At 48.3% G+C, this 14,980-nt stretch overlaps 1 protein-coding gene across 1 annotated transcript in view; it reads right to left on the bottom strand.

Annotated features, from left to right (window-relative positions):
• Positions 1-14,750, bottom strand: part of Ncf2 (neutrophil cytosolic factor 2) — a 30,524-nt gene extending 15,774 nt beyond the window's left edge. The window contains exons 1-4 of the mRNA NM_001395185.1: positions 14,531-14,750; positions 12,151-12,233; positions 5,062-5,170; positions 817-951 (exon numbers count right to left, since the gene is read on the bottom strand). Coding sequence (NP_001382114.1) covers positions 817-951; positions 5,062-5,170; positions 12,151-12,233; positions 14,531-14,704 — 501 coding nt within the window. The 5' untranslated portion in view covers positions 14,705-14,750. The remainder of the gene's footprint in view (positions 1-816; positions 952-5,061; positions 5,171-12,150; positions 12,234-14,530) is intronic.
• Positions 14,751-14,980: the final 230 nt, after the last annotated feature.

Here is a 14,980-nt window from a genome sequence, read left to right as displayed (position 1 = left end):
GCACTGACTCTTTTCCACTCTGTGTGGTATCTTGGATTTCTGTCCCAGTATAGAGGACACCATTACAAGGATGGCTCAAGAGCCAAGCAAGGGCTGTGACGTGCTCTCCTGGGAACAAGTACTGTTCATGTACATGGACACAGCTCACAACTGGCTGTAACTCCAGCTCCAGAGGATCCAACCCTCTTCTGGATGCTATGGCCACCTTACCCACATATGTGCACATTCTCACACACAGACACAACATTTACAATAAAATGTCTCCAAATAAAAAGAAAGCACATTTGCTTCCAAATGTAGTCAAACTGTGAGTAATCAACCTCACAAGTCCTTGGATAGAACTGGAACTTGTTTGTGGGAAGCACGTTGAACGTGGTACTGTGCCAGGCAGCAAGGACTCAGGGCAAGCGAACTCAGCCTCTGTCTTCACAGCCCCAAGAAACCACACATATTGCCCAGGGCTCCACTATAAGAGATCCAGGGGCTGTACTGGAGCTGGAGTTACAGGCAGTTGCAAGCTGTCCAATGTGGGTGCTGAGAACCAAACTCTGGTCCTCTGGAAGAGCAGAAAGTGCTCTTAACTTCTGAGTCACCTTCCGGCCCCCGAAAGTTAGTTTTAAATAAGTTGTATTTAAACCCCAAGAAGAGGGCTCAAGTTTTTGTACTGTTCCATTCTCTAGGGATGTGGCTTCTTAGCTCAAATACAGATGTTGAAAGAGCTTTTGTTGGCCAGAACCAACCAAGAAAATGCTCCCCGTCACGGTGTCCTAGGAAACAAATGGGACTCCAAGGAAACCCATCCACCACCACACTCACCCAGATGCTTTCCATGGCCTTGTCAATCTTGGAATGCCTGGGCTCAGACTTCATGTTTGTTGCCAATGCTAACTGCTCTTCTGCTTTTTTCCATTCCTCTTTCTTGGCATGCATGAGAGCGATGTTATACAACACCTAGGAGAGCAGAGACCACACAAAACTTGAATCTACTCCAAAACCTGGCGCCAGGGAAGGGTTCCCATGTACACACAGAGAATGCTGTCTGGTGACATAGTTCCCTTTCCCAGGACTGAGGGGATAACCAACAATTATTCTAGCTACTAAGTTATATCAGATATAAGTGGTGTTAAGAAAACACTATCATGTGTAAAGCCTGTATCGAGTGCATTCTTCAACAGCCAAGTAGGTCAGGAGTGGACAAGAGCTAGTGTGTTCTAATATAGAAAAGAGGTTTCCTGGGATGCTGGGTGTGTTCTAATCTAGAAAAGAGCTTTCCTGGGACCCTGGGTGTGTTCTAATCTAGAAAAGAGCTTTCCTGGGACCCGGGGACACAGTAACAGAGCTGGGAAGGAACATGAAAGTGTGTAATCTCTAATTCCTACTCTAATTGCCATTGAACCGGGGCTGAGCCCTAGGCCCAGCGGGGAGGGGAAAGGCTCCAGATGCTTGTTCGAATCCAACAGAACCTGGCTGGGATTCCATGAAGAGCCCAACTGTAACATAGCAGCGTGCATGAGACAACTCCACGGTCAAAGTCTAAGGGAGTTGGAAAGAGTTGGATGCCCAGAGCCCAGGGATACACTTTAGCTGCAGTGGGGAGGGGAACGGCTGACCTCCCAGGCCTTGAGTTGAATTGTAGGTTCATCTATGCCTGCTTTATTACAGTGCGGCACAATGTACACAGGAACCAATCAAACTTTCATACATAGTAGCAAGAACATTATTAAGGTAAAAGAACGTTCAGCAGTTCCACAGGACTCCTCTGTAGCAAGAATTGAAGGCCTCTTGCCAACAAACAATTCTACCATGCTAGACGCACCTGGGTTACGGGACTGGCATTTCCATGGAGTTAATGGCGGGTGTTGGTGCTGGGAGCCAGGACCAACCTCAGAAGCAAAGCTCTAGCTTCCCTTTCACACTCAGCTCTGAGGACCAACGAGCTGGTACCTTCTTCATAGGTCATCACTGGCTTAGAAAATGGTTCAAATAAGGGGTTTTTTTTTCACACACATATTTAACGTGTGTGTGAGCCACGGCACATGTGTGGAGGACAGAAGACAACTTGTAGGAGTCAGTCCTTTCCTTCTACCATGTGGGTCGAAGGGTTTGAACTAAGGTCATCGGCCTTAGCCACAAGCAGCTCTAACCCACTGAGCCGTCTTGCCAGGCACAGGGACTCAGGCTTTGGACTCAAGACTTGTTTTTTCCTAAATGTAACTATAGTACAAAAGAGAAATACATTCGGTGGAAAGAGGACTTCGGGGTTAATTTTGATCTTTTCCCACACTATTGACACATTAATACCCCCTTGCAATTTGGTAGCGCCTTGCCTCCTAACCATCGAGGATCCACAAAGGAAAGCAAGTGGCCCACTGTAGGGGGTGAGAAGGTTGGTGTGGGGTGTGGGTGGGAGGTGTGCCTGCCACCACCACGACCAGCAGAATAGAACTCCATGGAGACAAGAAGGCAGTATGGCTAATAGTCAGTGTTGGTTCAAACTCTCAGAGTCTGACCCTGAGTAGTTTATTTTAGGCATATTTAAGCACAGCACAGTTCGGCAGAAACTCAGTCCTGTTTGCACAATAAAGCACAAAGTAAGCTAAGATTGGAGGTGACAACATAGGAACTCTCTAAAAGACATGTGACATTTTCAGTAAACATGGTTCTGAGCTAGCAGTGGAGGAGGGGGTGGGGGTAGTGCATGCCTTTAATCCAGCACTGGGGAGGCAGGGGCAGTGAATTTCTAAGTTCAAGGGCAGCCTGGTCTACAGGGTGAGTTTCAGAGCAGCCAAGGCTACACAGAAAACAGCCACAAATCAAAACAAAGAAAGAAACAAAAGATGGGTTCTATAGATTGGCTAAGGATCTGGGGAAATCAAGTGTGGCCTGAGCTATTCACAAAGGACACCAGGCTATTAACCACATCCGACCCGGCCTTCTGGGTGGATAGCAGGTTATGCACCCCTTCCTTTGAAGGAACACCACCACGTGTTTAACATTCCAGGTTTCCCTTGTGTTCATCCGTGAGCACAAGGACCTCCATGCCTGGCACAGCACACTGGTGTACTGCATCAGAAAACAATGATGCATGTGGGGTAGTAGGTGTGTCACACGCCTTCTTTACCTAAAATAACCCAGACTGAGATATGGTTCAATTAGAGGAGTGCTTGTGTAGCCTGTGCAAAGCCCTGGGTTCCATCTCTAGCACTATGTAGACCCTACTGGTGGGGCTTGCCTGTGATCTAAGTACTCTTGAGGGGGAGGCAGAAGACTTGGCTACACACCAAGTTTAAGGCTAGCCTGGGCTACAAGAGTCCCTTTCAGAAAGAAGGAGGGAAGAAGGGAGGAATGGAGAGAGGGGGAGAAGAAAATAAGAGAAGGGAGAGACAGACAGAGAGAGACAGAGAGGAAGAAAAACATAAGAGACACTGGAGGGAAGGAGGGAGGGAGGGAGGGGGAGAGAGAGAGAGAGAGAGAGAGAGAGAGAGAGAGAGAGAGAGAGACAGAAACAGAGAGAGACAGAAACAGAGACAGAGAGACATAGAGATGGGTTTTTATCTGGACAGAACCTGTCATCATAAGTTGAGAAGCATGTGGCACACACTTGGCTGCCCTAAACTATTTACGACATGTGACAGAAAAGAGACCACAACCAGCTTTAAATTTTTCTTATTTTTTCTCAGCTGCCTTCTCTTGAGACCTTTCCCCATAAGCAGTTTTTTGACCAGAAGGACCTTGGGGTTCCTTCACAAGAATAGCTTAAGAAGGGAAATGAGTGGTTTCCTGATCCCTGGGCCATCTTGACCCTAACAACATGGAGGATTCCCTCTTGGAGCTGCTTGGTACCGCAAGGCCCACTTCTTTTTCTAGAGCTGCCTGCTCACCCCCTCCATACCTGTAAGTGACAAGTGGCCATGTCTGGAGACCATTTGGTCATTGCAAGGTGGGATGCTCCTGGTGTCTAATGGGGAGAGGCCAGAGATAAAGAGCCACAAATCCCACAGCACAGGACAGACCCTATAACAAAGTGCTTGCTACAAACTTATGGAGAACGCTAATCCCTGTTCTTGGGGGAACCAGTCTCACGCCAGCCAATTCCCAAAGCAAAGGCACGCCTTCCCTTGTGAGCAGCGCTGTAGCTGTGTGTCTGTGACAGAGCAGGACGGGCCACACGTCCCCAGGGACTCGGGCAGAGATAGAATCTATTTTTACTTGCAGCTCCAAGCAACCCTGGGAACGCTTCACTTCTTGTGCCTGAGAAACTGAAGCAAAAGAAGATGTCTGTTCAGCACTACTTCTAAATAAAGGTCAATGGCATTTCCAGGGCCTTTTGTTTTTAAAGCTGGTGGCGTACATTTGGAAGTTTGATAGGAAAGGTTACTTGTGGAAGAAACAATTTGTGTTCATAAACTCACAAGTCAGAGCCAGCCAGCCTGTCCTTTTCAGTAAAACAGGCAAGAAGTTGTCCTTGTTTGGAGAACCTCACCTCACCGTGCACTTAGTGCTTTTCTTTGACAGACCTACCGAATGGCCCACAGTCTCTCTTCCAGTGTTAACCAAGTACCCAGATGGGTTTCAACAGGTTCCCCACAGAGAACCCATGGTTTTGAACATGGACGAATAACGCTGAGCAGATAGCCTGTCACTCGAATTGCCAAGTAAAATATGCAAATCACAGTGAATGCTCTCCTGGGCCAGCACACACTCCTGTCTGCTCTCCCTTCAGAGCACACAATGAGCTTATTTCTGTTTGAGTCAGAAAGAAAACGTTCCCTCTCGGTATCCAACGACTTTATAAAGAGCCTGAAATCACTGAATGCCCCTCCCCTCCTCTCTCTTTTCCTCCCCCTACCCCCCTCCCTTTCTTTCCTCCCCTTGTCCATGCTGGATCAGGTCCTGGGTCTCACACATGGGAGGGCACTTTCTCACCTCTAAGCCACACCCATCTCAGTGTTTTCTTGACAGCCAGAGTCTCAAGGCACAGAAGTCACGTGACTTTGGCAAGCCTCTGCCAGAATAGAGGGCTAAACTTCCAAACTCCTCTCTAGGGCCGTCCCTCCTTACCTCACAGGCAAACAGCTTGAACTGCAGCCCCAGGATCTTGTAGTCTATCAGCTGATTCCCTCGAAGCTGAGTCAAGGCCTCTTTAAGGTCTTTGATAGCAAGGTCATATCTGCAGGACAGGGGGAGAAGAAAGCTGGTCCCATGCAGGTTGTGGAGAAAGAAATGCAGAACCCACGTCTCGGTGTTTCTCCATTCCATCCATCCCACTAAAAGAAGCACTCCTATTCTGTTTGACCTCTTCTACCTTCTCACCAACCCTGAGCTCAAAGACTCTACGGACTAGGTATAATTTTTTGTACCCTGGGGCTAACCTGGGGTAACCAGCAATGAGGACTACTCTTATCTACGTGTTATATACATAGTTCCCATCTTTCTGTATATAAGTACACTGTAGCTATTTTCAGACACACGAGATGAGGGCATCATGTCCCATTACAGATGGTTGTGAACCACCATGTAGTTGCTGGGAATTGAACTCAGGACCTCTGGAAGAGCAGTCAGTGCTCTTAACCGCTGAGCCATCTCTCCAGCCTGTTCCCACCTTTCTGATGACCTGAGTGACCTTCAAACACAGCTCTTGGTCTCAGTGGGGAGCTCCAAGCAGGACCACCCTGCTTCTCCGGACAGATTCATGGCAGTCCTCACTCAAGGACAGATCTGCCCGGCCACAGCTGCCAGGGGTTCCTTGTCACAGCTGTAGCTGTGTGCATCATCCTCCTGCCCGCAGCCCTGTATCTTCTGTTGGGTCCAGTTTAGCTTTGGGTTTTGTGGCCTCTTGCCTCTTTCACACATTCTGGGAAAGAGGAAGATGTTATCTCAGGCCACCCTGTAAAAAAAAATGAGAAGCGTAGGCTTCCCGGACCCCTGTCTGTAAGCACAGGCGTGTGTGGTTATCTGGTCCCCTGAAGCAAGGAGAGGGCAGGAGGCGGCGCAGGTGTCCTGCTCTCTGAGCAGATGCAATTTCCACTGTGTTTCACAGCCTGTTTGGGAGCAGGGAAAATCTCAAAGGGGACATTTCAGGTGTCATCAGCACTGACTTACAATCGTGCCTTGCTCCCTGCTGAGTTGACTGAGCAGGTGGTTTTCAGCTGTGGAGATGCCCTGAGCCTACCTGGCACTCACTGTAGGGAGGGACTCAGCAAAGTTCTCTGCGTAATTCTCTGTCTCATTAAGATGTCCACAGTGTTAAAAAAAAAAAAAAAGGAACGTTATCCAGAGTGCTTGTTTTTGTGTGAAGAAGCTGGTGGGTGGGGTAGCCCTGCTAAAGTCCGTTTGCCGTTGTTATTTAGAAATAGGGTCTTATGTATCCAGGGCTGGTGTTAAACTCACTGTGTAACCTGGGATGATCCTTCCACCTCTCGAATGCTGGATTGTATTCAGTTTATGTTGGGGATCAAGTGACCTAAGGCTTCTCTCAAGCTAGGCGATCACTCTACCAGCTGAGCTACACTCCCAGCTCCAATGTCCATTTTTAAGACTTGCCTTTGCACGAATCATTTGCCTGGCGGGCCCCTCCCACCTGGCTGCGGCTTCTCTCCTCACCCCCGCGCTTGTGACCGCGGCGGCTTGTGACCGCGGCGGCTGATGACCTCGGTGACACCCATGACAAGGAGCCCAGCTTTAACACACAGCTCTGGATCCCACGGCACAGGACCGAGTAGGATCAGTTCTGAAAGAGGTCCAACCCTGCTGGCCCCCTTCCGAGCGCCCTCCTGTGCCATCTGGAGGCTTCCTAAGACTTCTGCCGAGAAACAGCCACGCCCCCAGGCAGGCTCTCGGCTCCAGAGGACTTTCCCTTAGCATTTCCGTCCGACCCCACAAGGGTTCCTTAGTAACAGCTGAAGCCACTGCTTGCCTTTTTGCTACCAATACACACACAGCCTCGAGTCCCAGAGCACATACACTGGAATAAGAGAGTCTCGGTGAGGGGGAGGAGTCGAAACAGGCAACACCCCCAGCATGCTGCCGGTGCCACTCCAACCGGAGGACAGGGTCAATCCTCCCAGCCCAGCAGGAAGAAGGCCTTGCCCCCTCCCCTTTCTAGGCCAGCTCCGCCTTATTCTGAAAGGTGTCACCCTGCTTTTATTTCCACAGTCTGAAGATCCACGAGGCTCTCGAGGTGTGAATGATAAATTACAGTCCCCTCCCCACCCCCTTTCTTTGGGATGACAAAGGTGGGGACGGGGAAGTTTGGTGGGAGGGAGAGAGTCACTCTGCTGCTTGGGAAACACCTCTGACTTTGTTCTGTTAGAATTTAAGGCAAGCAACCCTGAAGCCAGGTGACTGAGTGGTTGAGGGGTCAGACCCTGCTTGGTAAGAATGACCCTGTTAAGACAAGCTCCACACAGTAGGAAAGAAAGCCTAAGGGCTCAGCACCACACCTTTCCGTCCCTGTGCACTAGTCCAACTCTGCTTCACACCACGGTCACAGGCCCTGACGACTTAGTTCCCCCTTTTAATCCATACCTTCCTTGAAGTAGACATTTGTCTACTTCATTTAATATTCACGTAGTTAATTTAACACATATGGGTGTGGTAGTTTGAATAGAATTGGCCCCCATAGGCCCAGAAGGAGTATTACTATTAGAAGGCGTGGGCTTGTTAGAGGAAGTGTGTCACTGTGGGGGGGCCGGGCATGAGGTCTCAGACGCTCAACACATGCCCAGTGGCTCAATCACCTCCTGCTGCTTACAGATCAAGATGTGGAACCCTCAGCTCCTTCTCCAGAATTATGTCTGCCTGGACTTGGCCATGTTTCCCACCATGACAGTAATGGACTAAACCTCTGAAACTATAAGCCAGTCCCAATTAAATGTTTCCCTTTATAAGAGTTGCCTTGAGGGCTGGAGAGATGGCTCAGCAGTTAAGAGCACTGACTGCTCTTCCAGAGGTCCTGAGTTCAATTCCCAGCAACTACATGGTGGCTCACAACCATGTGTAATGGGATCTGATGCCCTCTTCTGGTGTGTCTGATGACAGCTACAGTGTACTCATATAAATAAAGAATTGCTTTGGTCATGGTGTCTCTTCACAGCAAAGAAACCCTATGTAAGACAATGGGTGTATAACGATTTCATTGTTTAAAAAATTCCAAAAGAGCCAGGCATAGTTTACACCTATAATCCCCAGTGATGGGGAATAAAGACAAGAGGGCTAAGAGCTCAAGGTCAGCCTCAGCTACAGAAAAGATGTCTGGAACAAACAAATGACTTACTGAAAAGGAGAGGAAAGGAACAGAAAGGGAAATAACAGAAAGGAAGGGAAGGAAAGGAAAGGGAAGGAAAGAAAGGAAAGGAGAGGAGAGGAAAGGAAAGGAGAGGAGAGGAAAGGAGAAGAAAGGAAAGAAAGGAAGAGGAAAGGAAAGAAAAGGAAAGGAAGGAAGGAAGAGGAAAGGAAAGAAAAGGAGAGGAAAGGAAAGGAAGAAAGGAAAGAAGGAAGGAAGGGAGGGAAGGAAAAGAAAGGAACGGAAGGGAAGAGAAGGGAAGGAAAGAAAAGAAAGGAAAGGGAAGGAAAGAAAGGAAAGGGAAGGAAAGGAAAGAAAAGGGAGAAGCATTTATTCCTCAAGCATGAGAACTTGAGCCCAGATCTCAAGTCCCACCTAACAAGAGCCAGGCCCAGTAGCTGGAGAAAAGGCTTAGCGGCTAAGAGTGGTGTCTGCTCTCTCGGAAGACTGGGGTCTGGTTCCAAGCCCTCAGGTGGCGACTCATAATCATCTGTAACTTCAGTTCCAGGGGACCTGATACAAGCTCTAGACTCCATGGGCATTAGGCACACACACATACATACCTGCAGGCAAAACACCTGGACACATGGAGGGTATGGTGCAGAGGGGCTTTGGCTTTTCCCTTTCTCCCTTTGCTAAACCCTTAGATTACATTCCTAAAGCTAGCCCCAGCTCTAGTTCCTTATTTGGCCACTCCCTCCTCTATGAGGTCCAGCTATCAAAAGTCCCCTTTTGGCTAATTAACATACCCAATCAAAACAAACCAACCCATCCTAACACAGGGGTTCCCCATTTACTTCTATAAAGTGCTATTTGCCTATGGGCCACGTCCATCCCCTCTCTATCCAGGGTCAGGACAAATATCTCTTCCCCTTTCCCTTGTTCCTTTTTTTTTTTCCCTTATCTTCTGTCTCCTGTCTTGGTCTTTTTTTTTTTTTTTTTTTTTTTTTTCTGGAGCTGGGGACCGAACCCAGGGCCTTGCGCTTGCTAGGCAAGCGCTCTATCACTGAGCCAAATCCCCAACCCCCTGTCTTGGTCTTTTATTCCCTGCCCTTTGACCTTCTGGGGCAAATAAATCTCCTTGTGTTGAGAACTTGGTCTTGGTGTGTCTCAGGCTGACTGTGGTCCTTTCACACATAAAATCTTAAAAAAAATAAGAAGCCAAGCACGATAGCATGCGCCTATAACCCCAGCTCTAGGAATGCAGAGACAAGCAGATCCTGGGGATCTACTGGCCAGATGAACAAAGTGGCCAACTCTATTCAGTGGGTGAGCTCTGGCCCCACCGGCCACTTTGGAGGGCTTTGATCTGAAGGTGCTGTCAGCCTGTAAAGTGGGTTGCTCATCTGTTGCTAAGAGCAACCACTAGTGCTCATAGAACTTCAAGGTTCTCTGTCTGTACATGCGGTCAGTTATCTGAGTGAGAATAAAGTGCAAGTCTCACTGGAAGAAAAGGCACAGATGCAGAGGCCATCTGGAGAGGGGTTTGGGGAAAGGAGATTTCTGCTTCTACAGACAATGTGGCTGCTCTCCTCACAACATTCTCTTCTCATCTCTGCTTCCTGAATCCAGGATCTTCTGAATCCAGAGACGTAGAATGTCTACAGAGGCCAGCCACATCCCACCCCACCCCACCCCAGCCTGTTTCATCTCAAAAGACAAACTCCAAGTTCTTTCTTTTAATTATCTCCAATAACCTATGACAAAGAGACAATAGGAAAAGAGAACAGACTTCCAGAAGGAATTCCTACATGAAAATGTCAGAAAGTTCCAGAGCCTGGAAGGCGAAGATTTTGAATAACTTAGAAAAACTCCAAGGGGCAGGGGGTGGGGCAGGGACCAGACATGGTAGCTTATGTCTGTAGTCCTGGTCCTTGGGAACTGGAGGTAGGAAGGTTAGGAATTCAAGGTTATATCAGCTAACAGCCTTTACTACATAAACCCCTGTCTCAAAGGCAGAGGAGAGCTCTTGCTCCTGCTTTCCCTTGCTCTCTCTTTCCCCTTTGTCCCTTCTCTCCCCATCTCTCCCCATCCATCTCTCCCCTTCTCTCCACATGCTCATGGCCAGACTCTACTCTACAACCCTCCTCCTCTCCTCTCCTCTCCTCTCTCTCTCTCTCTCTCTCTCTCTCTCTCTCTCTCTCTCTCTCTCTCTCTCTCTCTCCCTCTCTCTCTCTCTGCCCTACTACCCTCTTAACTCCCCTCCCCATGCCCCAAATGAACTCTATTCTGTACTATACTGTCCTGTGACCGGTCCCTCAGGGGGAAGAGGTGCCTCAACATGGGCCTGCTGAGGCACCCCTTCCCCCAGACCTCCAAAGAACATATCCCCCCTCTCCCCTCTCTTTATCTTTTTATAAACACTCGTGTGTGTGTGTGTGTGTGTGTGTGTGTGTGTGTGTGTGTGTGTGTGTGTACACACCTGAATGTATGCCTGCAGACCAGAAGAGGGCTGGGAATTGAACTCTGGACCTCTGGAAGAGCAGTCAGTGCTCTTATCCTCTAAGGCATCATCTTCTCCAGCCCCTGTTTGTGATCTTTAAGGAGCCACTCTGTCAAATTACTCAACTCCATCTGTAAGCAGCCAGTTACTGCTGTGTGACAGAGACTGCTCAGAATATGCCTGCCCGGTGCCTCATCAAGGTGACCACCTCTGAAATCCACTTCTGGCCCTTGTCACTGGTGCTGCCCTGGTTCAGACCCTCATCGTTCATGAGGACGGCTGTACTCATTCCTGAATTGATTTCCTAAGCACCAGTCTCCTCCCTTTGCTCATAGTCTAGAGTGACTTAATCCCTCCATGATCTGAGAACTTTCAGGAATACATCATCCACTCCCCTCCTCCTCTGCTCCCCAGTCCCCTCGATGTCCTGCCCCCAAACCACGCCAAGCTTGCCCAGTTTCACTGTTGAAGAAGTCTTCCTTCCACTCAGCCATTTTCCTCTTCCCTAGAACGTGTGTACACACTCGGACACTTTCCTGAGTCAGTTTGCTGGCTGACTTTGCCTAAAATATCTGAAATTCATATTTCGAATATTATGCCTTTGTGTGTGTGTGTGTGTGTGTGTGTGTGTGTGTTCTTTGGGCATTTGAGGGTAGAACAGGGAATTAATATTATTAGTTAATATTCATTTTGGATTTTTGGTTGTTTGTTTTGTTTTGTCTTTTTACTTAAATCAGTAAATAGCCCAAAACGTGCACGAGCTGACAGAGGGAAAGGGACTTCATTATCATCCCAACATCCAGAAACAACTAGAATGGTACACCACTGATGATGCCTTTCCAGTCTATGCAACAAATGGGTTTATAGTGTTTAGAAACCATTCTTTAAAATTTGCCATTAACCGTAAATTCTGTCTGTCTGTCTGTCTGTCTGTCTGTCTATCTAAACACACATGTATTTAATTTGTCTGTATTAACTTATACATATGCTGCTAATAGTTTGTATTCTTATTTTTGTGATAGGTCCCAACCCCCACCCTATAATTAAACCAGGTTTTGCAAACACATTCAGCATGGGTGAAGCCAGGACTGATTTGATTTCATGATGAACCTTGTTTTGGGACTGCTCAGTCCTACACAAAGAGGCACAGTGAATGTCCTCATTAGGGACATTGGGGAGAGAGGGACAGGTAGCCAGTGGTTCAGGCTCCTTGCGGCTGTGCCCTGATGACTTACAATGAGGTCAGACTTGCCTCCCCCTAACCCCCCCCCCCAGAAAAGCCTCTCGCATGATATTTCTTGCATAACTGCCCAGAAAGAGCAAGGCAGCCTTCCTACCCACAGAAGCTGGACGGTACTTATTGAATACCAAGTCTACCAGAACAAAGACCCAAAGGCCGCTGTCACACTCCGACACCACTTACTTCTCCATGCTGTAGTAGAGCATTCCTCGCTGGAAGTAAGCCACTGCCAAGTGCTTGTCTCTGTTGATGCTTTTGGTGAAGGCCTGCAGGGGGAAGGGTTACATGGCCACAGAGCCAGGCAGAGAGGAAGTGTAAGCATTGGCAGCAAGAGGCAAGATGTGTGTCATAATGATTCAGCAATGCAAGGTGACAAAATTGGCTTGGGGTATAGACATTTTGGGTCGAAATGCCCTGGGGTGTTATTTCCCCTTTGCATAGCCTGTGGTGAGTTACCTAATCTTCCTGAACCTCCCTGCTTTCCTCTGTAAAATAAGTGATGGGGACAGAGAGATGGCCCAGCAGATAAGAGTGCTTGCTGCTCCTCCAGAGGAAGAGTATAAAATTCCCAGCACCCACGTAGTGGCTTGCAACTATCTGCAGTCTAGTTCTAGAGGTTCTGATAGCCTCTTCTGCCCCCTTGAGAATCAGGTACACACATGGTCTCAAAACACCCACTCGCATTAAAATAATAATAATAATAATAGTGATATAGTTACAATGTATATTGTTTTTGTTTGATATAGATGTATTGTGTAACCATTTATAGCACTAAAATAATAAAACAAATAAGAATACATATATATAATATTATTTATATTGGATTAAACAGGAAAACAAGGGCAGAGGGGATAAGAGGTCTGGCAACAGAAAAATAGAAAGAAAGATCTTGACCAGTAAGGGTAGAAGCCAGTGATCTGAGGGTGTGAGGTGGCACAGCTTGGCCAAGAGTGCCAGGTCCAGGCCAGGGTGTGAGCACGCAGGGCCTATGTCAGAGCCTGGTCCTGGAGAGCTGCCTCCTTTTGTCCCCCAGCTCTGAGGATACAGCCCCATCCTGAGGGGAGGAGGTGGAGGAGGCAGTCCTCCCTCCAGGCAGAGGCTGGATGGGCCATACTCCCTGCCATATGCTTGCAGACCGTAGAGTCTAAGCATATCAAGTTACTTTCTCTCCTCCTGTCAGGGTGTGGGCAGTGTTTGTTCCCCTGCTGGCAAAAGGATGACCAGTGCGAACTGGTTCTTTGGAGGGGGCAGAGGCTGGGTAAATGGGTCAGTGGGTAAAATGCTGGCCTCGGAAGCTTGACAGCCTACAGAGTCCAGGTGGGAAAAAAACAAGCAGGTGTGGGGTCACATCCTTTCTAATCTAAGGCGGGGGACAGGTGGGGGTGGGGAGGACAGAGACAGGCTCTCTAACCAGCCAAGCCTAATGGGCAAGTTCTGGGCCAATAAGAGACTCTACCTAAAAGACAAAACAGCAGCAACAAGAAACAAAAACAAAAACAAAAACAAAACAGGGTGGACAGCTCCTGGCACTTGCTGTGCAATCCTGGAGGTTTGGGGTTGATCACTGGAACCCCGGTAAAAATAGACGGAACTCCACAAAGCTGTCCTTTGATTGACACATGTGTGCTGTGACATATGTAGCCACCTCTCTCTCTCTCATGCATACACACACACACACACACACACACACACACAATCAATCAATCAATCAATCAATCAATCAATCAATCAATCAATCAAGAGGCCTGGTGGGCATGTTGAACATCTTTGATACCAGCACTTCGGAGGCAGAGGCAGGCAGATCTCTGTGATTTTGTGAGTTCAAAGCCAACCTGATCTATAGATTGTGTCCTAGGATAACCAGGGCTCCTCAGAGAAACCCTGTCATAAAAAAAAAGGGGGTGGGGGGGGTTGGGGATTTAGCTCAGTGGTAGAGCGCTTGCCTAGCAAGCGCAAGGCCCTGGGTTCGGTCCCCAGCTCCGAAAAAAAAAGAAAAGAAAAAAAATCAAAATAAAATAAACAGAATTGGACATGTTCAACGCCAAACCAGAGAAAATGTATTTTAAAAACTTCAAAAGACATAGAAATACCTACCCCACACCCTTGGTGAACCTCATGACTTAATCACAGTGTGAGTTTCCTCAGCTAGCCTCAGAATCCTTACAGAAGTAACCTGCCTTGTTGATCAGAATTGTTCTTTGAGCAGGCCAAACTAATAGGATGGTAAGTCCCTAGAAGCCATAGAGGCATTTTAAAACTGGATGCCAGGGTAAGACAGAGAAAGCTTACCCAGGAGGCGCTGTCAAAGAGAGCACAGCTTAAGAAGTCTTCACAAAGGGTTAAAAGATGATCTTGGATAATGTAGAGATCTTGTAGAGCAGAGCCCCACCCTTGGGTGGCTCGGAAAAATCCTGCCCTGGGCGCTCTTAAAACTGCCTGCTCAGCCAGAGGCAGTTAGTTGGGGCCTCTGGGGTAGTTCTAGAAGGCTTTTGTTCCTTTAAGGCTTTGGAAGGTGAGGTTTCCAGAGGTCAGAAAGGCTATAATTACGGGCCCCTCGACTCACCTGCTCAGCCTCCTGCAGGTTGTCCAGGATGGTGTACATGCAGCCTATGTTGAAGCAAATCCTCGAGTGGGGGTCCTGCACCTCGCTGAAGGCCTCCAAGGCACCCTTCCAGTCCTTCTTGTCGGCTGCCTGCACCCCCTCATTCCAGAGCCTGATGGCCTCAGCTAGGGACATGGTTAGGTGCTTACTAGAAGACAGGATGGTAGTTCAAGGTGTCTCTCCTTAGAGCTACTGGCACCCCGGGCTTCAGCGTTCCAGCCTAGTGCACTGAATGGGGTCTAGCCTCCCTTTGGGCGGCTTCATAGCGTCAGGAAGTTTCCCCACCGTTCAGGAACTGACGCATAAGCTAGCATGAGAGAGAAAAGGAAAGAGAGAAGGCTGGAGGAGGCTGGCTAGGAAAGAGGAAGTACATCGGAGGCTGCCTGCCATGAGCCAGTCAGTTCCTCTAAG

The sequence above is a fragment of the Rattus norvegicus genome, chromosome 13, assembly GCF_036323735.1.
Source record: "Rattus norvegicus strain BN/NHsdMcwi chromosome 13, GRCr8, whole genome shotgun sequence".
NCBI lineage: Eukaryota > Metazoa > Chordata > Mammalia > Rodentia > Muridae > Rattus > Rattus norvegicus.
This window is presented reverse-complemented; position numbering and strand designations above follow the sequence as displayed.